Below are 26,977 nucleotides of genomic sequence, written 5' to 3' on the forward strand. Positions count from 1 at the left end.
ATCAGAATAAACCTATCAAGTATCAACCAACTCTTACGTATAAATGACAGGAGGGTAACTTAGCGCTTTCGTTAGTTCATTTGCACAGGAAGGACACTGGATGGCTCCCTAATTTATATGAGAAAGATCATGATTATCCAAAAATAAAAGTTTATTTTTTATTTAGAAGAAGAAGAAGAAGAAGAAAAACTCGTGAAATTCCAATACCGGACGACCACACCACGGGAAATCTAGCTTAGATCGATGTGCTGATAGTGTTACTGTTGTTACTCCCTCTCCAATTACAGAGGATGCAGATGGCTTCCCTGTCGCCACCACTGTCATGCCATCACAACCAGAAGGTTCCCTTTCTTCGCAAAATAACTTCTGTACCAAATAACAATCCTTTCCGTTCAATTTTGATTCCAAAAGCATCTCTTTCTCTCTCAAGACAAACCCAGCCAAAAAATCGCCTTCCTTTTACCGACAACTTATCTCATCAGGCTTCTTATCTTCAACACATACACGAGCTTTGCGAGTCCGGGAACCTCAATGAGGCTCATACTTTCCTGAGAGAAGATTTTGACAGTTCTGTTTCCGCTTCAGAGCAGAAAGGAGAAGCTATGGTGGTCTTACTTCAGGCTTGTACGCGCTATAAAGACATCGAGGTTGGTCGGAAAGTTCACGAAATGGTCTCGGCTTCGACTCAATTCAGGAACGACTTTGTTCTTAATACCCGTCTAATTACTATGTACTCTATGTGCGGGTCCCCCTCGGATTCTCGTTTCGTTTTTAATGGCATGCAGAAGAAGAACTTGATTCAGTGGAATGCGCTTCTTAGTGCCTATGCCAGAAACGACCTTTTTCATGATGCAATTTTGTTGTTTGTCGAGTTGATCTCTGCTACGGAATTCAGTCCGGATAATTTCACCTTGCCTTGCGTGATTAAGGCGTGCTCTGGACTTTTGAACCTGACTTTGGGCAAGGTAATCCATGGATTAGCGGTAAAGATGGCTTTTTTCTCGGATGGATTTGTGGGTAATGCATTGATTGCAATGTATGGAAAATGTGGGTGTATCGAGGAAGCTTTGCAAGTGTTTGAATGTATGCCTGAAAGAAACTTGGTTTCTTGGAATTCGATTATGTATGTATTTTCGGACAATGGGCTTTCTCGGGACAGCTATGATCTATTTGAGGGGCTTCTTAATAGCGAGCAAAGTCTCATACCGGATTCTGCTACTATGGTGACGATAATACCTGTATCTGCTTCTAAAAGTGAAGTGAACACGGGGATGTTACTTCATGGTTTGGCTTTAAAATTGGGTCTGAGTCAAGAATTGATGGTGAACAATTCCCTAGTTGACATGTATGCAAAATGCGGCTACTTGCCTGAAGCGCATATTCTGTTTGATAGGAATGATCAGAGAAATGTGGTTTCTTGGAATTCCCTGATTGGGGGATACTCTAAAGAAGGAGATGCTCATGGAACATTTGATCTCCTGCGAAAAATGCAGACGGAAGATGAGATAGTGGTAAATGAGGTGACCCTGTTGAATGTCCTGCCAGCTTTTTTAGATGAGTTCCAACTGAGGAGCTTGAAAGAACTGCATGGTTACGCTTTCAGGCATGGATTTCAAGATTATGAATTGGTTGCCAATGCTTTTGTTGCTGCTTATGCAAAGTGTATGTCACCCTCCTATGCTGAGCGTGTCTTTCATGGCATGAAGACTAAAACGGTGAGCTCTTGGAATGCATTAATTGGCGGCCATGCACAAAATGGTTTTCCTGGAAAGGCTTTGGACTCGTACCTTCTAATGACAGAATCTGGCTTAGATCCTGATTCGTTTACTATAGGAAGCCTTCTTCTAGCCTGCGCCCACCTGAAACTACTACAATATGGCAAAGAGATTCATAGCTTTATGCTGCGTAATGGCCTTGAGTTAGATGAATTTGTTGGAATATCATTACTGTCACTTTACATTCATTGTGAGGAAATACTACCAGCAAAACTCTTGTTTGATAGGATGGAAGACAAAAGTGTAGTAAGTTGGAACTCAATGATTAGTGGTTTTTTGCAGAGTGAACTTCCTGTTGAAGCCATTAACACATTTCGTCAAATGCTTTCAAATAGAAACCAACCTCATGAGATAGCCATAATAGGTGTCATTGGGGCTTGTTCACAGCTATCAGCTCTGCGTCTGGGGAAAGAAGTTCACTGCTTTGTGTTAAAAGCTCACCTAACAGAGGACACCTACATTAGTTGTTCGCTGATAGACATGTATGCAAAAACTGGGTGCATGAAACAATCTCGAAACATTTTTGACAGGGTAAAGGAGAGAGATGAAGCATCATGGAATGTTATAATTGCAGGATATGGAATTCATGGGCATGGACATGAGGCTATAGAGCTATTTGAAATGATGCAAACCTCAGGCTGCAAGCCAGATTCTTTGACATTTATAGGACTTTTAATGGCATGTAGCCATTCTGGCTTAGTAACAGAAGGGCTAAAATATCACCGTCAGATGCAGAGTTTGTATGGTATAGAGCCCAAACTAGAGCACTATGCTTGTGTGGTAGACATGCTTGGTCGAGCAGGCCAGCTGAATGAAGCCTTAAAACTTGTGAACGAGATGCCTGAGGAACCAGATTCAGGGATATGGAGTTCATTACTTAGTTCCTGTAGGAATTATGGTGATTTGGATATTGGGGAGAAAGCTTCCAGCAAGTTGCTAGAGTTAGGGCCAGAAAAGGCTGAAAACTATGTATTGCTATCAAATTTGTATGCTGCGCTGGGGAAATGGGATGATGTGAGAAAAGTGAGGCAGAGGATGAAGGGGATTGGCCTTCAAAAAGATGCAGGGTGCAGCTGGATTGAGGTAGGAGGTAAAGCATATAGATTTCTTGTTGGGGATGCATCACTGTCAGAATCAAAGAAAATTAGGCAGACATGGATGAAATTGGAGAAGAAAATATGCAAAATTGGATATAAACCTGACACAAGTTGTGTGCTTCATGAACTGGAAGAAGATGAGAAGATTGAGATACTGCGGGGTCATAGTGAGAAGCTTGCAATTTCTTTTGGATTATTAAATACGCCTAAAGGTTCACCGCTGAGAGTTTGCAAAAATCTACGTATTTGTGTAGACTGTCATAATGCTGCTAGATTCATATCAAAGGTTATTAAAAGGGAGATTATCGTACGGGACAACAAGCGCTTTCATCATTTTAGCAATGGGCTTTGTTCCTGTGGAGATTATTGGTAGTTAAAGGTGTAAACAAGTTTATTCGTTGATTTGTCTGGATGTGAAGACTTCCAGAAACCATCAAATAAGTTACAGCTACAGAACTGCTTCTGCTTTATTATTGGATTTGAAACTTCTGTACAGATTAGCAGGTTCTATTTGAAGCCCTCTCAAGGGTTGATAAAAATCAAGCCTGAATCAATGACTGATATGTTTTGACAAAGTAGGGGGGGGGACTTGATTCGATTTCTACTAACTGAATGTTTTCGAAGAGCGAAATCAAACTATTTTGAGGAGCAGACACTTGATGAACCTGCAATGTTCGAAGTTTAGACAATATTAAATGTAAAGCATACAACAAACACGTGCTATTATAATTTTTGTAACTTTTATGTTCGAATTCAATCCCCCCTTCATCATAATAAAGTTCAATCCTACATCATGGAAGTACCTTAATAGATGTCAAAAGCATTATGCTTGTGAAGGCTCTGCTGTGGGGCCATTGGGGATTAACAAGTCTGAGAGAGCTTCTTGGAGAGAGGAAACCTTCTCTTTAAGCTGAACATTCTGTTGAAGCATTTCCTGATTACATTCCAGCAAACTGATGATTTTTCGAGATAGTTGATCATTCATTGCTTGCAAATCATTTACGCGACACTGAAGGGCTTCTATTTGTTGCTTCTTCCGCATTCGAGATTTGCGTGCAGATTCTCTGTTAGAAAGCATTCTTCTTCTCTTCTGGTCATCAACGATAGCTTTTGCTTCATTGTTGCTGCTGTGAAGGGATGCATTTGGAGAGGATTTATGGCGCGGGATTTGAGTCAGACTATTGGGAAGGTGAACTTGTGAGTAATAAAGTGGAATGCAATGTGAGCTTTGAAATGGATCCAAATGAGCAAAGACATGGTACTCTTCCACTGTTTCCATGTTGAGAACAGGTTTCTCAGTTGCAGATGGAAATTGGGGATGCTGGGTTGAGCTGGAATTAGGCACTCCATAGAGTTTCTCAGCATCATGGCCCTCCATGTCCCAAAATTTCAAGGTGGATGTGAGAGAGAGAATAGGAATGAATGACCTGAGGTCTTTTAGATTAATCAGAGAAGTAAGTTTCAGGGTAAAATTCCATTCGTCCATGGAGTATTTAAAAGATAAGACCTTGAATGTACTCAGCAGATGAAGTAAACAGTGAGAGAGATCCCTGAGATTTTTAGAAAATAACATCACTTTCATTGAAATATTAGAAGACATTAGTATTTCTTGGCATTCAAGTAACTAGAGTTATGCCAAGTGCTGTAGTGCAACTTGCTTATGCAGAGGTGGAAAGTTAAGAGTACGAGCAAGATGGAGATTAATAGTAACAAATTGTAGTTGGACCGTCTTGACTGTAATGAATAATGCAAATATGCAATGATCAAGTGGTACAATTGATATGCAAAGAGACAAAAGAAAGTTGACAAGAAATGCAGCATTAATCTCTCAAGGCACTGCCCTTGTCGTTTTCTGACGAAATAAGGCTTAAAAAACACAGTCAGATAGCAACAAAACAAAGACGGGCAAGGCCGGCATCAGCAAAAGCCCATTCTTTGGGTAAAAACAAGGTTGGCCTCTTTATTAGAGGTAGAGGAAGCAAACTGTGAATGAAGCCATTACTGCGCATAAAGCCAGTCAAGTAAAATGCCCTGAATGTATGTGTGTGTGACACAGACGCATATACTTGACTCAAATAGGGATTCCATTTACCACAATCAAGAAAAAGTCTAAAAAAAACTTTGAGAAAATTATTCTCACATCAAATACAAGCAATCTAAATGCATAAAATGTTTATGAAATTTTAAAATTACTCTAACATCTTATATTTTTTTTATTCAAGTTGTCAATTATTATATTAAAGTTATCAGTTACTACTAGATAATTGACAACTAAAGAGCAATAATTACCAATTTGAATAAAGAATGATATTTTCAATTAATTTTGTAATTTCATGAAATTTTTTTATATCTAAATTGCTCATACGAAACCTGGGAGTGATTTTTCCAAATTTTTTATAGTTTCAGGGTAAGTGATACTAATGACAATGTTACGTGACTTGCACGTATTATATAGGAGATTTGAGGCTTTTAAATAGGTTTGTGAAAAAGATACGTGTACAGTGTAATCCCTAGTTATTACATAAACAAAAGTCATTAGAGATGTTAAATCAAAAGCCTATATCAGTTGTAGATATCTTAAATGCACAGTAAACTGCAGGCAATTGAAACGTGGATGTTCAAATTAGCAAAGGTTCATTGAACTAACATTCAAGTGAACTGCTCATCAACTCAAGGGATCTTTCCTGCACCCCAAAATAATAATAATAATAATAATCTCAGTAAATCGACCAAACATCATTTTTATCTAATCGGAATAACAATGATACAGTAATCACCAACTAGATAGTGAAATAGTACCACTTGCTTGGTATAAAAAGAAATATATTTTTAGATTAAAAAATAAGACATAACATTTTATTATATTCTTGAAATCATTATTCAATCATAATCATCATCAAACGTGCATATTGAGATGAAGATTTATCTCTTATTCCCTATTTCTTAGAACTCTCTTAAGTTTTCATGTATACCAAGCATCATATAAAATTCTGAGTCAACTCATCTTATTAAATTAATAAACAGTTAGATTATTATATTGATTTGTTTAATAAAATATTTTGTTTATAACTGGCTTGATCACAGCTGAATTGTGATTTTTTATCATTAATTCTTGAGTTAATACTTTTAACCGGTTCAAATTTTTAGTGATTTACCAAGTATGATCTATATAAAACATGAGTTTAAACTTTTTAAATGCAATAAAAAAATCTTTGAAAATTATTTTCAAACTGTTTACCTAGCTGTTATTGTTTTTATGATTAGCATAAAAGCTTATGATTGGCTGTACAATTTTTTTTTTGAATGGAAAATAGGTGAATATATTAAATCACAGTAAAATATTTACATCAGTCATCAGAGCACCAAAAGGGATCAAATGCACTAATAACAGAACCTATCTTAATAATTTCTCTGAGATGAATATTAACTTCGGTACAAGAAAAATTCAGAGAAACATCCCACTCTCTCAAGATAAGTTTCAATCTCTATCATTTTTCTATAATTTACCACTACAAATATAGATAATTTTCCTAAAATCAAGAAAAATCTCAGAACTTGATAACTACATCTAAAGTATTTTCATTTCATCCCCCATTAAGTATACATATTTTAAATATATACTTCCTCGCACCAAAACTTAATTGGAGTAAAAGAAAAAACCTTGTAATAAAAAATTACTAATATAATTTACAAGCAAAGACAAAAGAAATTAATCATTTTTCTTTTACCTTATAAATAAAACCAGAAAGAATATGTCAAAGCTTCTTCATTCAAGCTTGGTATTAGAAGAATTTCTTCTTCCCTGCAAACTGGTACAGCCAAGTAATTTCACATCCTGAAGCGCTCTGTACAAGCTCATTTTTCCATTATATATAGAGATAACCATTATCCTCATTGCTGAACAGAAAGTCCTATCTTGCTACCCAATGTAAGTCCCAACAAACATATGCAACAACTACTTTCCACAGTATTCCCTCCTGCTTCACTAGCAATACAATTTCGAAGGTCTTGTTATCCAATGCGAACCACGTGATGATGATCGCCACCGCCCAAATTGGATGTTGATCCAGTCATTCATAAATTTCGCCTGCCAATCCATTATGCCCTCAATCTGATAGCATAATTAATCCTTTTAAACAAATTGAAAATACGAAAATAAGGAAAATGAATACAATAAGATAATTGGTGCTTGCTAGTTGCTATGCCTATTTTGCGTTTTTTTTTTTCAAATTGTTTACATGTCATGTAACATTTTAAATTTTTCTATTTTGTAAATTTTAATTTTAATTTTGTAAATTCATATCTGATAATAAGAATTTTGAATATTTAAAATAATTTAAAATTAAAATTAAAGATAATAAAATTTAAATCATTAAACTGGAATTTGAAATTAGTTGGATTCTGCTTTCACTTCTTCATGGATGATGTAATAAGTCGACATAATATACGCCGGCGGCCTGCCCATATCCAAATTGGAAAGATTGATTTAAAAAAAAAAAACCAAAAATAAAAGCAAAAGCAAACGTAGCTCTGATTTTAAAAAAAAAAGAAAAGAAAAAGAGAGACATGGCGTCAGGAGTGACGTGGGAACCCCTCACGTGAAGTGAATCATCAGAAGAGCAGAGAAGTTTCAAAAGCAAACGCAGGGCTCTGGTTTTCATTTATTTCTCCCTCGCTCGTTGTCACTCGGCTCCTGCTTTTACACCATTCGTCAACAAAACACCCTTCCCTTCCCTTCTTATTTATACTTCTCGTCATCTCAGCCTATTCCTATCTTCTCTTCTTCCTCTGCAACATGGCCTCCTCTCAGGACCACGTCCATATCCTCGCCTACCCGTTCCCCTCTTCTGGCCACATTATTCCCCTCCTCGACCTCACCAAACGCCTCGTTTCTCGCGGCATCTACGTCACCGTTTTGATCACCCCTTCCAACCTCCCTCTCCTTCAACCTCTTCTTCCTTCTCACGCCCCTTTCCTCCAACCCCTCCTCCTCCCCGATCCTCACCAGAAGAAGCTCTTCCCCCTCGTCACCGCCACGCGCCACCTTCACTACCCCTTCCTCCTGTCCTGGGTCCAATCCCTTCCTTCTCCTCCCCTCGCCATCATTTCCGATTTCTTCCTCGGCTGGACCCTTCACCTCGCCCGAGACCTCCGTCTCCCCCGTCTCGTCTTCTCTCCTTCCGGCGCCTTCGCCTTATCCTTCTTCTACTCTCTCTGGCGCGACCTCCCTGTCAATCCTGACCCCGGCAGTGCCGACTCTCTCATTTCCTTCCCTAACATTCCCAACTCTCCGCTCTACCCTTGGTGGCAGATCAATCACTACTACAGGCAGAAGAAGAAAGGAGACCCGGAATGGGATTTTCACTGCGAAAATATGCTGGACAACATTGCTAGTTGGGGTGTTGTGTTCAACACTTTCTCTGACTTGGAGCGAGTTTACCTGAATCACATGAAGGCCGACCTCGGCCACGACCGGGTATGGGCCGTCGGTCCCGTTTTGCCACCCAAGTATGACGACGACGAGGGCTCCGCCGATAGGGGAGGGTCCAGCTCCGTCCCATGTGACGAGGTGATGACGTGGCTCGACTCTCGACCCGCCTGTTCCGTGATCTACGTGTGCTTTGGAAGTCGCACAGTTTTGACCAGCCGCCAAATGGAGGTGCTGACCACCGCTTTGGAGGTGAGCGGGGTCCAGTTCATTCTGTCCGTGAGGGGCCCGGATGAGCGACACGTGGGGCAAGACGTCGGCGTCATCCCGGAGGAGTTCGAGAACCGAGTAAGAGGAAGGGGTCTGGTGATTAAAGGGTGGTCGCCACAGCTCGCCATATTGGGTCACGGAGCCGTGGGTTCGTTCCTGACGCACTGTGGCTGGAACTCGGTGCTGGAAGCTCTGATCGCCGGAGTGGTAATGGTGACGTGGCCGATGGGTGCAGACCAGTATACGAATGCGAAGCTGATAGTGGATGAGATGGGCGCGGGGCTCCGAGCCGCCGAGGGGATCACTGAAAACATTCCCGAGGTGGCGGAGTTGAGTGAGGTTATAAAGAAGTCGTTGCTGGAGAATATCACCCAGAGAGTGCGAGCCAGAGAACTGAACGAAGCGGCTTTAGAAGCGGTGGAGCCCGAAGGAAGCTCCCATAAAGAGTTGGATGCTTTGGTGAAGCACTTTCTTGAGCTCCGCGAAGCTGAACGCTGCTTTGATTAGTTCTTTTTTCTCTTTTCGCCAATTTTTTTTTTTGTGTAAGATGCTAATTGTGTCTGCAAGCTGATTCACGTTCTAGATCTTGTCAGTCTGTAACTGTACGTATCATTCATTCTGTAACTGCTGGTTCTTCCCTGGCGTTATATTAAGGGGTGCAAAACTGCAAATGCCCATTTTAATATAAACTTGATTTCTTTCTTTTCTTTTCTTTTCTTTTTTTAGTATATTAAATTTATATTAACTCTTTATTGAGGAAGAGGGACTGACATATAGAGTATCTCTTAACTTCAACATTGAATCATCGATATGAATAATTATTTGAAGTTATATGTGGGGCCACCACGCATTTGAGGCAGGCTCCGTCTCTGAGGTTGGCCCGACAGAACTATTTGCCTTGCTGTGTCGACGCAGTCGTAAGCTAATACGTCAGTTAATCCCCCGGTCGCCATCACATCTTGTCATGGCTTATGTAGTAACTATGTTCTTAACTAAAATTACACAGAGTCTCTACTCTCTAGTCTGTAGTACTTTGAGTTTATCATAAAATGGATCGAACTTGACCCTCTCGCGTTTCTCACCCTAAAAACAAGTAATTATTGAGAGAGTAAATATCTGTTTTATAATGATGCTAAGACACGGACCCACTCTAATCAATATTGCTTTGTGTACAATTGTCCGAAAATTCAGGCATAGGCATACCATTTTCCCATCCCCTTCCATTCTTCTCAAACTTTAACCATTATATCAAAGATTTGAACGGCTTAAATTTGATATATTGTAAAATTATTATTTAAATATTAAATTATAAGAAAATATAAATAATCAAACTTAAGTTACTAAAATTTAATTTGAGTAGTTTAAAACTGCAGTTAAACCAAATAAAAAAGATATATTTTATAAAAGATCAAATTCAAACTATCCAAAATGTTAACCTTAATAATTAGTAAAGGAAGAGAAGGAGGAGAGGATGGGAAGGAAAGGAGAGAGGCTCCACCAATTATCGGGCTGCCCAGTTCCCGTGAGTCAAAGTGGGCCCAACATTTTTATATATTTGAGTTTTTTATTTTAAATTAATGTTGGACCAACGCTCCAAAATTTATACACTCTCCCCGTTTAAAAATATTTTTATTTTTTAATAAGGTAGTTAATTTTTTAACTAATATTATTTTTTATTTACTTTTATTTAATAAAATATTTTATTTCAAAATAAAATAAAATAATTTTTTATTATGGATACTTTAAAAAAACACATTAAATATATTTTAAAATATAAAAAATATCTCACATTTTTTAATATTTAATCTCTCAATTAATCGAGAGAGTGTACATATATGTGTATGTGTGTGTGTGTGGATTAATGTGTACAAATCTCAGAGAATTTAGAGACTAAAATTCAGGTAAGAGTTATTTATTACAATATAATATGTGTTTGGATACTCTTAAAAAAAATTATCTTGATAAACTGAAATTTATTTTGATGATATAATTCAAAAGCAAATTTTGAATGTATGGTTACGGAAAATGTCATGAGTTTTATATATTACATATATTATTTTATCTCTTTAACAAATAGATACATTAAATTTTAAAATTATAAAAATAAAAAATAGTCAATATATTGTTAAAAAGAAGTATTTGTAAATACTAAGAAAAGACAAAACAGATTGATATAATGCACTTTATATATAACTAGATCTATCTAATGAATAATGTATATATGTGTGTGTGTGTATTACAAATCATGCAAACCTAAAAGTCTAAAACCACGGTTCTATTTAGCATGAAGTATTGAATTGTAGAGGATTAGGAATGAGATTGAGAATATGAACGAAAGTAAAAATAAGCTTTAAAATTATGTACAATGTGTGATGGAATTTTAAGGGAGAAAAAAAAAATATAAGACTCAAATTAAACAAAAATTAAGCAACAGATATAATGAAATTTGCTTTGCCATCACTCTAGTCCACCAAGTGAGTTGAGTGACTCTCGCTGAAGACCTGTGAATGATGAACACGAAGAACACGAAAGGCAAATAGAGCTGAGCTCACTGGATTTGGAAGAAGGAGTGATGGGTTCTGTTTCTGGCAGAGTAGCAACAGGCTTAGCCTCATGCTCGTGGTTTCGGGGCAAGCGTCGTCACTTAGACCATAAGGTCAATGCTATCAACGCCATTATTGGTGCCTGCAGTGAGGGAAGTGGGTTTTGGGTAGAGAGATTGACAGAGAGGGAGCAACGAATTTGGGGGGGAAGGACGTCGTTGGGGGTGGAAGACATTGTCGGTATGGGGGAAGAATAAGGAGAAGAAGTCACAGCACAGGGGTGGGGTGAAATGAAACGCCGTTTTCGTTTGGAAAATTCAATCCTCTATTGATATTGAAATTGAAATGCTTGTTGCCATCCACTAAACATAAAAAATTATTATTATCCAATCTCAGTTGCAATCTCTCAATCCTACATGCCAAACAAGGTTATGAGGTCCTAAAAGTAGAGCTTTTATGCAAAGCTAGGTTAAAGGAATAGAAGTAATTATATATAAGAGTGTTTATAGGCTCGGTTTAATTTGATTTTAAACAAAAATCAAACCGAACTGAACCATTCAATTTACTTATAATTAAGACCTGATTGGCTTTTATGGAACTCGATTTGGTTTGGTTTTATTTTCAGTTTGGTTTGATTTGGTTAAGGTTTGAATAAAGTTTCAATTTAGTTATTTAATTTTTTTTTTCTTTTTTCTATTTTCATAATGCTGCTATGCATTAAAATTAAGTCTAATTCTTTTTGACTCTTTTTTTTTCATAAATAGAAGTACAAAAATATAATAAAATTTTAATGTGATAATGATAATTAATCATAAAAATTGATATAAATTTTTAAGATTAAAATTATTTAATATTATCCATTTTTATTCAAAAGTAAATGATGAAAAAATTATAATACAAAATTCAAAACAAAATACTTTTTGTAGATAAATTGAATATTGGGGTTTTTAAGTTGTAAATAATTAAATGATGGTCATTGCATGATTATTATAATTATTTAATATTATGCATTTCCATTCAACTCCTTTAAAAATGTTTATCTATTACTATGAAAAATTTAAAACAAACTACTTCTTGTAGATAAATGATTATATATTTTATAATAAATAAATATCATTTTTAATTAGTTTTGGCTTGGTTCATTTTCTAGTACTTAAAACTGAACTTGAATTAAACCAATCAATTCTCATATCTTAAAAATCACAGTAGACTTGATTGTTGTTTGGTTTTGATCAATTTCTTTTGGTTTAGATTGGTTCAGGTTAGTCTTTTCAATTTGGATCAGTTTTGAACAACCTTAATTGCATAGTATTTGGATTGATAAATTTGAATTTAAATTTTAAATTTAAAACTTGCATTTCAAATTTCATACTCCCTCTATTAAAAAATATAAAGTATTTTTAATCAAATTTCACCCCTCAATAAATTAGTCATCTACTTTCAAACTAACCTCATTTTTTTATATTTACTCTCATTAAACAAACTACAATAAATATAAAGTTACTATCAATAGGGGCACTTTAAAAAAGGTAATGATTATACCTTAAAAGACTAAAAATGCCTTACATTTTTTAACATACAATTCTTTAAAAAATATCTTATATTTTTGAATGGAGGGAATATTTACAATCCATATATATATAATTTTTTATTTGTGTAGTTTAAAATTTTTTGAATAAAAGTTAATTTAGATCTAAAAACGAAAATAAAAAACTGAAAATGCTAGGTTATCTCTATTTTCATTGGTAAAAAGGTAGGATGAGAGATAAGAAAAGATGCAGAAGTAATAAAAATATTAATTATATAAACATAAATAGATAAGATGTTTGAAGTGATTAGAATTTTAAATAATTAAAGTGTAGACAAAATTTGAAATCACAGAACAATTGTAATAAGAAATGAATTTGAATTTGAATCAATTCTAAATTCATAAATTTTTGTATGTCCAAATAAAAAATTTAAACTAAATTTAAATCTAAATTCTCATTAATTCAAATATACCATAAAAGCATTCCAAATAAGAAATAAACTGATACAACTACATTTTGGAGTCCAAATCTAGACTTTGGGCTGCAAATCTTCACTCTAAACGTAACCCAAGTCTGCCCTTTAAAATGGAAAAAGTATAAATTTTTATCAAAGTGGACATTGTTCACAATTAATTGTTCAACTGTTTTTTTTTATTAAGACAAAAGATAGTAAATATATAATAAAAAGTTATAAGGTTAAAGCATTATAATACAATTAAGGAGGGAAATTAAATACTGAGAAAAATAAATCCTCCAGAACAGCTTGACAACGATCATGTTGAAATTTATGGAGCAAGTGTAAATCATCACTCTACGCAAAAACAACACGGAACTCAGAGTATTGTTATCTTTCAATTCATATGAACAATCCAGTTTCAGATCATAGCGCGGATCAAGTACAAGCCAAACAAAAATATACCATCCAAGAACAAAAGCCCCAAAATTAATATTCCAACATCCTCGCTAGAGCTATCCCGATAGTTTCATTCATGCCCACTTCGTCCATGTTTTTTGCCCCCAAATAACAATACGTGCTTTATTTATTCATTTTCCAGCTAGCAAACTCCGAGGTCCCTCCAAAATGATACAATCAACAAACAAAAATGATACAATCAACAAACAGCAAAAAGTTCGCCTTACATCATCTAATGATAAGATAATATTAATTATTAATACTTGGAATATAACAACGATTAAAAATAATTGTCTTGTTCAAGTTGGCATTGAGAAAAAGAAAATTGAATATAACTCGCCAAATTCAAACATTTTCAAATTAAACCCATGTCTTATCTGAACTGTTTTTTGGGCTTGTTTTGGGTTTTTTTTTCCTTCGGGCCACTTATATTACTTTTGATAAGCGACGCCGCAGCGGCTGTCACCATGATCCTCAACACGCTTCTGTTGATCCCAATCCATGGAATTTGGGCTCACTGAATTGACTGTAGTGTACTGAATAACAAAGAATTGGGCCACTCTGACATTGGTGAATTGTCCATACCGCCCTCGTTGGCTGCGATTTCAGTTGATTGAAGTTGTGTAGGCTCTTTCGTTTTGCGCTGTTCTGTTGTTCATATCCTTTGTTTAAGTGTTTTACGGAATAACGGGTTCTTCCGAAGAGGAACGCCTCGGAGCTCAGCTCACATGACTATGTCGTTTGTTCCGATATCCCCAAATAAACGACTCAAAACCCAAGGCCAGGAGGACTCCGATCATGAACTCCACCCGCCACCTTCCTTCGAGGATAACCAACCTGATTCTTGTGGAATTTGCTACGCCGACCATGGCACTTCAATCAGAGGTCAAATTGATTGTTGCAATCACTTTTTTTGCTTCGTCTGCATCATGGAATGGTCCAAGCACGAGTCTCGATGCCCCCTCTGTCGACAAAGATTCTCCACCGTTCGCCGCCCACCTAAGCCCGGCGTCTTCCCTTCCTCGCGCCTCGTTAAAGTCCCTATTCGCGACCAGGTCCCCCGCTATTACTAATTTCTTTGCCATTTTACTCCCGTATTAACATTTTTCCAATTTATTTTGCTGGCGATTAGTATGGTTGTGTTAATTTAGTCATTGTTAGTTGTTTATGGATTTTCTCCCATGCTTGTATTGCATCAAGGTTGTGTTTTTTGCTGTAATGGGCTTTAATTTTAACTTACTAAATATCCACATGCTAAACTTTAGTTCTTACGACTTGTAGGTTTACCATGTTCATGGAAATATCACAACAGGTCCCGCGGATCCTTATGCCGAAACTCGGTGTAGTGTCTGTAATGGTAGGGAAGATGAAAGTTTTCTTCTCCTATGTGATCTATGTGATACTGCTTCTCATACATACTGTGTTGGCCTTGGACATGTTGTGCCTGAAGGTGATTGGTTTTGCCATGATTGTATTGTTTCCAAGGCGATTAATGGCGATAATGATGTAGATCATCAATGTGATACGCCGACAGCTGAGCCAAGTGTAAAAATCCTTGATATTGTGAAAGAACCAATCAGCCAGATGGTCCGAAGACCAAGATCATCGCCTCTTGTTACCCCTTTATCTGATAGGGTGAATAGAAAGAAAGATAGAAATCCTGACACAAGTGCTAGGACATTGGACCAATGTCGCAATGTGCAACGTAATATAAGAGCTTTGCGTGAAAATTGGAATGCTTTGAGAAATGGCTCATTAAGGTTTCCTTTCAATTCAACTGAATTTAGTGCTAGGCATGATCGAAAACAGGGCTCTGATTCCTTAGCTCATAGAAAATCAGATGAACCACATTCTTCGGCTTCCACAAGCCTTCATCAATCTACAATTCAAAGCATACCTTCTAGTAGCACATCGAATGAGAGAGGCTTGAAAGATGTTGACAAGGCTTGGAAAATGCTGGATAGAGCAAAGATGATGAAAAAGACTAAACAAAAAAGCAGCATTCTTCCACAGGGATTGGATCGTCTTTCAAGAGATGTAGGACATGGAAAAGCACAGAGCATTTATTGCAATGACCAAGAATTGAAGATTCAACAATCTAGAAGATCCTCAGGGAAGAAGAAGCAATACGGCTTTTCTAGTTTTAGTAAGGATATGGATAATCACCAGCCTCTAGAGTTGGGACATCAAAAGCATAGGGTTGCACATAAGGAGTCTTCACCGAATATTTGGGACCAAGCTTCTCATTTAGAAGGATGCTATGAACCTTCATTGCCCAGAAAAGTGCAAAGTAGCATTCAAGGTGCTCCCCCTCATGAAAATGGGAAGAGAAATTTCACCAAGGAACAAAGAAGGTCTTCTTGTTTAGTAACTTCGGCAGGTTCTGCTCCTTGTGATGGCAAGAGTGGTAGAGTGTCTTCCTCAAGCAGGGAGGCGGGTAAAAGAAAGTGGTTGTCTAAAAGTTTCAGGGATACAAACACAAGAGATAGTGAAGATTCTAAGAACGAGATCAAGTCTCTTGTCAAGCTCAATCTGAAGGTCCTTAGTAAAGATAAACCGTTAGGTATTTTTTCCCTTTGATCTCTTTTACAGTCACATGATCATGGTTCATTGAAAATTTTACATATTTCATCTACACACTTTTTCAGCAAGCCGTAGCTCGAGTAATCCATGGTCTAAGTTTTGCTTGACTGATGTGGCAGTTTTCCTATCCTGCTACTTTATTGTTTCTTTCGCTATTGATTTAATTTACATAATCTCTCTTTTAAGCCTTCACACACGTGTGTTTTAAACTGCTAGAGCAAAATGAAATGACAAACGTGACTTGCTTAAATTAAAAGCGTTGCATTGAAGAGGACATACGTGATGCAGGTGTTGATGTATTCAAGGAAATTGCTAGGCAGTCAACACACGCTATATTGGCTGTATGTCGATCGGAGCATGAAAAGCCGAGCACAAGCTCCTCAAACTCTGTATGCAGTCACGAGGGCGAGAATCAGCATTTTCCCAAGTCCACCTTGATGCCCAATTGTTGCCGACAATGTTTTTACACGTTTGTGAAGAATGTGGTCAACTCCACTATGATGGAGAAGCTGGGTGGTGGTGGGTAGGCATCTGATGGTAAGGCTTGTTGTCTGCCATTTGCCAATCTCCTCACAGCTCTAGGAGAAATTTATTTTCCTGTAAATTTTATCGGGGCGTAACTATTGATAAATTGATATTTTGAGATCTAACTATCATTTTCCCTTGTGTATATGCAACGGTCCTGATTTAATATTATGTAATTTAACGTGTCTCACGAGACTGAATCTTAGCTGATGCATGTCACGTTTCCTATCTGGTGTTGCCTAATATAAACTTGAGCTACTGCTTTAGAGGCAAAAGCCCCAACAACTGCACCCACGGATCTGTGTCACATGCAAATCATTGAGTCTGAGACTTGAGAGTGACCTACGGCCTAAATGCTTGGTTTGCAAAGACTCTCATTTGTAATTGTTTATTCAATATTAATAATTTTTTGTGAAACATAGTTATCATTAAATTAATATTTTGGGATCTTGTCAAAAAAATTAATCTTTTGGGACTGAAGTGTTATTCCCAGAAATGTATGCACTCTGTCAAGCTCGTTTGAGGAACAAAAAGCTTGCATTTGTACGAGGCTGAGAGCTTTGGATCCTGTTAAAATGTTAATATTGTTATTTCAGAATTTGGGCCGAACTTCGCTGAACCAATATTTAGGCATGTTCCGGAAGCAGAAGCCCGATCTTGGGCAGATTTTACGGGAGTGACATATTATGTACAATTTGATTGCCAAAGAAATTAAATTAAGCTTTTACTTCATGTACAATGACAAATATTTTTTATGTAAAATAATCGTGAAAATAGGGGTGAAATTAAGCAATAGAATGACTGTGAATGGCGATGCGGGAGCTTCCTGATTTCCAGATTCAGGGGAAATGAGGGAGGGAGAAATGGACGTTGTGGAAGTGGTGGGGCCACGTAGGAAGGTTGCACGTGAGGAAGCCACGTCAGATAGAGAAAGAAAAAGGAGGGGCCCAGCTGGTGGCAGATTTTTGAATGACCCATGAAGGACAGGTCAGTTGAGAAGGGAAAGCACATGCCCCCGCTTAGCGTTTTTTTTTTTTAAAAAACTTACATAAATTTGGAGGAAGGTGGATGCATTTTTTCAGAGTGTGGACCCAGTACTCACCCTCACGTGACAACTTCACGAGAGCGAAAGCGACACGCACCGCCATCCAGCCAGCACCTACTCTTATGGCACGTGCCAACACGTACATTCGGTTCTCTCTGTATCGCCAATTCCACTTCCCTCTTCCCCCCACCACTCCTTTTTCTTTTTTGTTTTTTTTAAATCAAAGTCTTTCTATGAAATATCTGTACTATTTATGCGATGATAATAACAACAAATATTGACGAATAATAATAATAATAATAATCGTAACAAATAACATTTAAGACCACGTTTGCTTGTGCTTAGGCCCATTTGTTGCCGACCCTAATCAATGTGCAGTGTCATCCATAATGGACAGCCACATCCCCATCCAAATATACACCCACAAAAAAAAAAAAAAGAAAAAACGGCTTCTTCCTCCGATTTCGGCCTTTTAAATATTGTACATGTAGTTGTATTTCTCGGACCAGGGCATCCATTTGTATTTTACATAAATAAACTATTAAATTTCCCATCACTTAAAGTTGTGTGAAGCATCCAATTATTAGAGATTGTTTCTGAGGCGTGTCGCCTTTTTTTGGGGGGGGGGGGGACAACAGGGTGTATCTTCTTTATTTTGAATAAAGGAATAAATAACCTTGATGTAGGAGATATACTTTGTTTAATTGGTAAAAAAAGACAATAAATGAATAATAAGGTCACAAAAATAGTTCTTGTGGCAAAAACGGTGGTGGAGAAAGAGGTGTGGTGTGGAGAGGAGACGGAACGGAATAGAGGGAGGGAGGGAGGGAGGGACGGAAGCGCACGCGAGGCGGCAGGGGATGGGCGCACGTGAGAGGATGCGTCCTCAGTCACGTGCGCAGCGTAACATGCTCACGTCTTCATAACAAACTGAGCACCCCTGCCTCTCTCTCTCTCTCTCTCTCTGTCTATTCGCTCGTTTTTGGGTGGGTCCCTCTTTTACGTCATTTTGTCCATAAAGACGATTCCATATTGCGTCCCTCACATGCCATCCTCTCCCACCCTTATCCCTCTTCCCCACTCCTATCCCCGCCCCACTCCCCATTTTCAACCTTTTATTTTCTTTCTTTCTTTTTATCTCTCCAACTTCCATATGTAATGTAACATTTATATGCCATGATTTCAAATTTTTTTACTTTGTAAAAAAATGCTCCTCCTCTCTCATATAAGTACGTAACATTTTTAAGCAACTTACATTCTAAATAAATTAATTTATGACATTTAAAATTATATCTTATTTTCATATTTATTCTAGTTTAACACGATATCTCAATTCTCAACCAAAAAATCTTATTAATTACATCTTAATTAAGGTCATTTTTTAAAAAATCGTATTGTTTATAAGTTAAAAGATCTAAAATATCTATTTTTTTAAATAATGATTACTCAGAAAAATTACCGTATAAAACTCATTGAAAAGGATAATATAATGAGGTTTTGCAGAAACATTTGGCCACTCAAATTTATAGAGTCATTATATTATTGTTTGAATAAATTAGAGCAACTTGATTTTAAAAAAAATAAAAAAAGTGAACATATCAGGAATATATGTAGTACATGTGGTTAAGTCAATTGAAAAGAATAGCCATGACTCGTGGGTAACTGAGCATGCAGGCTTGACTACATGAATTTGGCACTGAGTGGCGTTTCTTGTACATTTTGTGTGGTTAAGTGTTGGGTTATAATTTTGCCCAGTCAGAAGCTGTATTTCCCAGTGTTGGCTTAATTAAAACTTGAAAGGGTGGGTAGAGGGGGATAACCAAATATTGGCGGGGCCCAGCAGAAAGGTTGGGTGAGTTGGCCACGTGAACCCCAGAAGGTGGAGTCGAGGCACGCAACCCCGCTTTTTTGGTCACGTGATGCAATGCGGATTGCGCGGAGATTCTTACACGCGTCCCCCCACTGTTTATCAGCGTCTTATTATAGTAATATTCGCTCCTCGCTCCCAACAACAACAGACCTATTCTCGCTTTAATATTCAACATTAACCCTAAATTTACAACGCCAAACAAATGGCTTTGGAAAATTCCCATGAAAAACAATAAGGCGATATATAAATACGTAGATTAAAAAAAATTGTGATGATAATGATGTAAAACATTGTAATTATAGGTGGGAGGTCAAGATTAAGTGATTAGTTATTGTGAATGGAAGAGAAGTGGATTAAAATAGTGGGGGATTAGGTAAAGAGTGAAGCGAGGGAGGAAATGGAAAGAGAATTGTTAACTGATCCCTAAACTGATTCCTGAAAGAGAATGTCTATGCCTTGTTTCCCTGCTTGCCATTTTCTTAATTCTCTCCTGTTCCGCTGTTTACGCTTCCGCTTTTGCTTTTTTCCCCGACACCTTATCTTTCTCTGAATCCTTCCACGGATTATATTTGACAGATTAAATCCCTTTTCACTACAGTTTTATTTGCTGCAAAGAATTTAAATTAGGGGAATTTAATCAGGTTCCTATAATTTTTAAACCATAAATTATATCCCTCTAATTTGTTTTATCCTTGTGGAGTCCTTAGCCTGATCTCGAGGTTAGAATATTTGAATTTTTCTTTTAAAAATGGAATTAAGAATTTTTATATTTTTATTAAAATATTATATAAATTTATATAGTTAATTTATATCTTCTAAATAATTTATATATACTTTTACAAATGTAAATACTGTATTAAACTGAATTTTCGTTTCCCTCGCTGACGTAGAAGTCTTGAATCAAATTTTCTATAAATTTTAAATGTGTTGCACTATAATAATTTTAACCCTCGCAAATAATGTATCTAATTGATCAAGATATGGAACTATGTAAGAGCTTGACAAAATAAGATAAAATGGAAGCATCTCTTTCAAAATGGAAGAAAACTGTAAGAGCGTGGGAATTAATTTTCTCTTTTAATTAATGGTACTATTTTTGAAATCATTTTGATGGAAATTTAAATCAGTAATTGATAAATGAATGCTCCCATCTTTCTTGCTGTGCAATTAATCCAACCAGCCACCGCTTTGATGTTGTCGTTTCCACGTTAATCATGACAAGAACTGGTCATTTTTTCTTTGGGAAAGTAAGAATAAATAGACACTTTGAATTTAAAAATGTCTCCATATATAAAAACCTGGGCATTGAAGATAGGCGAGTACAAATCAAATGAGCTGTTTGGTATACCCCAATATATAATTCGAACAAATTAACAGCAAAATAGAATAACAATAAAACAGGAGCTAATGATTGGGATTTGCATTAGAAAATGGCATACTAATTATATAAAGTAGTAGATGGACTAGCGCTCGAGAAAGTGCATTGCATTTGAATGAGTGTCACGTTCTGTGCAGCATCTTTCTTGTTTAAAGAGATCGTGAGTTAGATTAAACGAATTAAACAAGAAGGCATGATTTTGTAATTCATATACACACAATAACGTGCACAAATGTAGAAGTACCAAAGAAAAAGAACCTCGCTGATACGCTTTAATTATTACAGGCCACAATTCATTTTATATAGTGCCTTTGACATTATTCTATGTCTTCCTACTGATCTGTACATGAACCCGTTGCCCTCTCTTTCTAATGTTCCGGAATCTTTGCTTTAATCCAATTGATTTTGCATTAAAGTAAACCCACTTCTTTAACTTAATTATAGCACACTGGTTTATATTTGTGACTATTGATGCATCTACGAGGCAATAATGTTACAGTCGCGTGAGCGAAACCAATATACGCGTCTCCTAAATTAAACTTGTTCTTATTTCCATGGCAGAAAACCTTGTTTTTATTTACATGTCTATATATAATTTCGCTAGTGGAGTGATAAAATAATATAAGATTAATCTGGTTGTCTGACGGACTATAGAGGGTTGTGGCAAAAAATAAACAAAGAAAGAAAGAAAGGACGAAAATTGTGTTATATGTGTGTCAAAAGTGTGTGTGACAAATGTCCCACATTGACTAAAAGAATAAATCTCCTAGTGTGTATATACTAAGAAATGAAGTGAGCTAGTAAAATGAGTTTTGAAGAGAAGTGGCCTCGCGCACATGAGACAGGCCAATTCAGGGCAATCGCAGTTGAAATCAACCGATTTGCCCCCTGCGTGCGAGTTCAAGAGGCACTGGGTTTCTTTTACTGGATTATTTTTCCAAACTTTCTGATTGAGTAAATAATTATTTTAGCTTACCCGAAAAACATTTGATTTTGGAAACCTCTTCTGTGCGTTAATGTTTGGTCTACCAAACGTCTCCGGATTGATAAATGCTAAACATTTTCGGATTAATGGACATGCACGTTTTTGCTGTTTAAGGCGTGTGTAACTGAAGCATTAATCCATGAACGTTTGTTGTTTAATGTGTGTATAACTGAAGCATTAACCGGTAATTATAACCCAACGTTTGTGTCTCCTTCCTCGGCCTATAAATAGACATGGCTGCGGACAGAACAGTGTGCCAGCGTTCTCGTCCTCTCCTCCCTCTGTCTTCTATTCGTCTGTTCTTATTTTTAGTCTCCGCTATTATGTTCTCTTGCTCCGCTGCAGGAAGTGCTTGTTTAATCCTGAGGAACTGTTGGTCCATCGTCTAGGTGTTTCGGAATAGTTCTTAAGGACAGTGTCTTTCTGGGCACGACTCAAGCAATTCGAAGCTCGCTGTTCGCGTCTGCATCTGCTGCCTACAACAGATTGCAACAAGAAAACAAAAGGAAAGAAAGAAATGACGAAGGTCCTTGAGGAGGAGGGCACATATATAAGGCCAGGTCTTGACGTTTTAGTTATTAGTTTCTTTTATAAGATGGAAAACAAAAATTAAATTCAAATGAGTCGCAAAATTTATCAATATCTGTGCATGCTTTTTAGTTTAAAGAAGGCTCACATAATTGATATTTATAAATTATCTACCAACAAAGTTCACACATTAACATTATTAATAGGATTTGAAATTATGAATTTGTGAATTATAACTTAAACCCTTGCATTTTTGTTATCAGATTTTGTAACATACCTTTTACGTAATTGCTATGGTCAAACATTTTCAATCAACGTGTTGGGATTTGTTGTCGCGTGCACATCATTCTTGGACATAATTTTGGATTGAGACACTTCTCAAGTTTTATCAATTATTTATTTCAAAACTATTACGGGAATGCGAATATTTTATAAACCAATTCTTGAAGTTTTGTAAATCTGGCATTCACAACTATATCCAATGGTAGCTCTCAAAAGGAAAAACAGTTAACAACGCCTTATTAACGTGAGAACTGTTAATGGGTTCTATATTCTACGCATGTGCTTATAAACTTTTTTAAGGTTTAGTTTAATTATTAAAAAAGAATTAAATAAAATAAATTGAAAATATCAAAATAAAAAAAATAAATCATATTTTCTTTTAATGGTAAGCATGATAAAATTTATTAATATATATTATAAATATAAAAATTATTACATTCTTAAAAAATTTAACGAATCATAATTATCAATCTTATGAACTAAATTATTTATTTTTTATATTTTTATATTTATATTTTCAATTCATTCTATTCAATTTTTAAATATAGATGACTAGGATGTAAAAAAATCAAATCCATCAGCTCCATTTCCTTTTGCTTTTTTTTTTTTTTAACCCACCATCAGACACGCATGTATGTATATATAATTTCTTTTCAGCCGGCAGAGACTTTATCATTATATGATCCGGAAAAAAACTAAAATTGATTTATGCTATACTTAAATTAATGCTTGGTGGATATATGAAAATAAAAAATCAGGGCATTTTGTTTTTGAATGAATGGGTTTTGATGCTAGTCACGTGAAACTTGATTTTGTGAAGAACCTAAAGAGTACAATTAAATTTTACAGACGTTAAAGACGAAAGGAATGTATGAGAATGAATGTAGGCGGCACTCAAGTCTGATCGCATCTCGTTACTATCGACAATCAAGAAAAAACAATTCCACAGAGAGTGTTGTTGGAGGTGTCTAACTTATACTTATCTTTGATTGGCCTGATATTTTTAAAATTTATTTTAACTTCAAAACAATCGAGATAAAATTTTATAGGACGAAATGAGATGGAACATGGGATTATTATTCGGGATGGAAATTGGGATGTTTTGTTCCGAATATTATATATATATATATTATTTTTTATTTTAAAAATATGTATTAAATATATTAATTATATTAATATAATTTATGTCTATATTAATTATATCAATTATAATTTTAATACATGCAATTCTTATTTAAAATTAAAATTTTTTATTGATAATTTTAATAACATAGCGTAAATAGGAAGATATCTTTCTTTATAATATATTAATTATATTAATATAATTTATTCTTATATCCATCTATTTAATAATTTTTATTTATATTGTATGTCTTACTTTATTTTTAAAAGAGTAATTAATTAAGCACATCTCAATTAAAGTATAATGACAATGAATTGATAGTGGTATTTGACTAACCTGTTGTTGCTACTCTTATAATTTAAGGATCACTTTTAATTGCTATTATAATGTGTAGTTGTGATTAACGTAATTTAATAATTACTTTTAAGTTATTATGATTTATGTATTTGTATTGTTTTAATTTTAAACTTAATAAATTATATAATTTAAAATTTAATGAATATTATTATCAAGATCTTTCTTTAATATTATCTAATTTATTGAGACGGCAAGATTTCTCAATTTTATCCTGATTCTTTTCTGATTCTTAATGGGATGGATCATAAATTTAATCTCAATTTTTTTTTATTAAGATGGAACGCGGGTGTTTCAATCCTACCTTGTTTCGGGAACACCTCGGTGTAAAATCTACTTTAGGATGAAATTCCGGACATATTTTTACTTAAAATCTTCCCCCCTTGATGGTTGACGCTTTGCATCCAGTATAAATGGATCTGGGTTCATTAAGTAAAAGATGATAGCTAATAAATAAATAATTTTTTATAATTTGACGTTATAATTATTAATTATAAAGCACGCCGAGAGCGGATCGTGATCGTCCATACTCCAAAGCGGTTATTTTATTTTTGTCGGGCACAGGAAAGAGAAAAGTGGTGCGGAAGAGCAAGTGGGCCGGTATGGCATCGTTCAAGTGCACGTGAGTTGAGGGGTCAACTCACGTGGCCCCATCCACTACCATGAATATGTGCAACGACAGGCACGACAGCGACGGCTGATGGCTTCTCCACGTCCCATCGCCCCGCCATCTCTCTGTGTGTTTTTTTCTTTTTCTTTTTTTTAACTTTTTGTCTGTGCTCCTATTTTTCAAACTAGAATTTTCGATCATATTATCTTTAGTCATTAAACCTGTAGTGATTTTACCCCCCCCCCCAAAAAAAAAAAAACCTGCGGAGTCGCATGGGATCGGGGGTGAATTCCTTCTCGGCCTGGTTTCGTACTTTCATTCAGGGACGGTTTTACTTAATGTTGGAAACTCTTGGAATTTGTTTAACTATGCATTTGTTGTTGTTGTTGATAGGATACAATAATACTTTTTTCAAAAAAATTGTTAGAATACAATGATATAGAAAATTGTTTACTGTCTGTTTGATATGCGTTTTTCTACTATAAAATATAAAGTATTGACAATTAATTCAAGATTTTTAAAAAATATTAGTTAAAATTTTAATTTTCAAAATAATTTAAATTTTTTAATTTTATTTTTATTAAATATCTTATATAAATGTCTTGATATTGATAACTGAAACTCCAATACATTATTTTTTTAAAAAAAATAACAAATGAAGTTGGAATATAGTTAAAAATAATTATAAAAATTATAAATTATTTTATATTTGGGACCAAGCAAAAAATTTTAAAAAATTTTTTGTATTATAATTTGAAAGGAGTAACGTTTAATATAATTTGAATGTGTACTTATCTTTTTAATGGGGACAAGCTTGAGTGTTGTGCAAAAAAAATGAAAAATACAGGGTGAGTGCGGTAGCTCCTGAGTCCTAACGAACACGGATAAAAGAACAGAAGTGAGGAAAAGAAAAGGGGGCGAGGGGGGAGGTGGAGGGGTGAAAATGATGAAAAGACAATATGGAAGGACGTCCCAACAAGTGGCGACAAGGCACTATCGTTGTAGCCCTCTGCTTTTGTCCATTGTCTTCAGATCTGCCAACTACAGTGCTCCTTCTCCCTTCCTTCCCCTCTTCTCGCCCCCCTTCTTCCTCCCGCATCAATACCCCCCCCCCACCACACCAAACGGCAAGAAATAAAAAAAAAAAAAATCACACAAGTCCTTCACAATATAATAAAAAATCACAAAATTCATTAACAATTTATTAGCAAAAAATAGGCTAATCGTATTGTCATCAAATAACTGCTATTTTTTTTTTCTGTCGATATTTAACTTGCAAGTAATTTTATAAGGAAAGAGAAAAAATTAGGTATGGGAGACTAGATTAAACAATTTATTTATTTTAAAAAAATAAGAAAAGGAAGAAGGGGTGGGAGGGGAGGCAGTGTGCCTGCCAAGTTATGTAATGTGGACGGCATGAGGAAGCGGTGATGTGTGGATGGGGAAGATGTACATGTTAATCTCGGCACAACTCTTTTTTTTTTTTTTGGCAAAAAATCTCGGCAAACTCTTTGTTGTGATGATAAGAAATTGATATAAACTTGAAAAATGGATCACAGGAAATGGAAGGAGGAGAAAAGCAGGAGGGAATATGTAAACTGTAAAGGCGACGGGGATATATATATTGGGAGTCCAAGCTGGCGTGAGGGGGGGAATGGTGGCCATGATTGTCGGAGAAATGCAAAAGGGAATATAAATTCGTGCATGAGGCTAATCTGGATTCATAAAAATAATAACAAAATAGGGGGTGGAGGCAGTCATCATCCAAGATTACGAATAATTAACTAAGTATTACATAAAGGCAGGGAAGGGCGCGGGAAGCTGCGGCCTCCTTAATCTATTCAAAACTCACATGCCTCCCCCTCCTCCTTCCCCGTCTATTCTCATTCTCCAAAAAAAAAAAAAAAACTCTGTTTCTTACACTGCACCTTGCCTCTACCAATTCTCTCATATATAGTTTTTTTTGAAATTCTAATATAATTTATACTTATTTACAAACTGGAAGTCGTGTGACAGTAAGATGAAGTCTGGTATGGAGGTGGGTGCCATCACTATTTGAAACTGGGCAAGAATCTGATATCAGCGATTGAGGTGCGGTTATATGTGCTCCAAGCAACTATTCTTTTTAATTTGTTTTTT

General features: G+C 35.8%; 4 protein-coding genes across 4 annotated transcripts; 3 read left to right on the forward strand and 1 right to left on the reverse strand.

The window, feature by feature from the left end:
- Positions 1-169: 169 nt before the first annotated feature.
- LOC129296894 (pentatricopeptide repeat-containing protein At1g18485-like) lies at positions 170-3,447 on the forward strand. The gene has a single exon (XM_054935293.1). The coding sequence runs from the start codon at positions 291-293 to the stop codon at positions 3,243-3,245; it is 2,955 nt and encodes a 984-aa protein (XP_054791268.1). The 5' UTR covers positions 170-290; the 3' UTR covers positions 3,246-3,447.
- Positions 3,425-4,348, reverse strand: LOC129296895 (basic leucine zipper 43-like). Its single transcript, XM_054935294.1, has 2 exons — positions 3,676-4,348; positions 3,425-3,537 (listed from the first exon to the last, which is right to left on the reverse strand). Exon 1 carries the CDS (start codon positions 4,248-4,250, stop codon positions 3,696-3,698), a length of 555 nt encoding a protein of 184 aa, XP_054791269.1. The 5' UTR covers positions 4,251-4,348; the 3' UTR covers positions 3,425-3,537; positions 3,676-3,695.
- A 3,210-nt stretch (positions 4,349-7,558) lies between these two features.
- Positions 7,559-9,259, forward strand: LOC129296897 (flavonol 3-O-glucosyltransferase UGT89B1-like). The gene has a single exon (XM_054935296.1). The coding sequence runs from the start codon at positions 7,668-7,670 to the stop codon at positions 9,075-9,077; it is 1,410 nt and encodes a 469-aa protein (XP_054791271.1). The 5' UTR covers positions 7,559-7,667; the 3' UTR covers positions 9,078-9,259.
- A 5,009-nt stretch (positions 9,260-14,268) lies between these two features.
- LOC129296896 (uncharacterized) lies at positions 14,269-16,889 on the forward strand. Its single transcript, XM_054935295.1, has 3 exons — positions 14,269-14,610; positions 14,837-16,118; positions 16,427-16,889. The coding sequence occupies exons 1-3, from the start codon at positions 14,284-14,286 to the stop codon at positions 16,663-16,665; spliced, it is 1,848 nt and encodes a 615-aa protein (XP_054791270.1). The 5' UTR covers positions 14,269-14,283; the 3' UTR covers positions 16,666-16,889.
- The last annotated feature ends 10,088 nt before the right edge of the window (positions 16,890-26,977 follow it).

This window comes from Prosopis cineraria, unplaced genomic scaffold, assembly GCF_029017545.1.
Source record: "Prosopis cineraria cultivar Desert tree isolate PC_DT_omini unplaced genomic scaffold, ASM2901754v1 PC392, whole genome shotgun sequence".
NCBI classification, from domain to species: Eukaryota; Viridiplantae; Streptophyta; class Magnoliopsida; order Fabales; family Fabaceae; genus Prosopis; species Prosopis cineraria.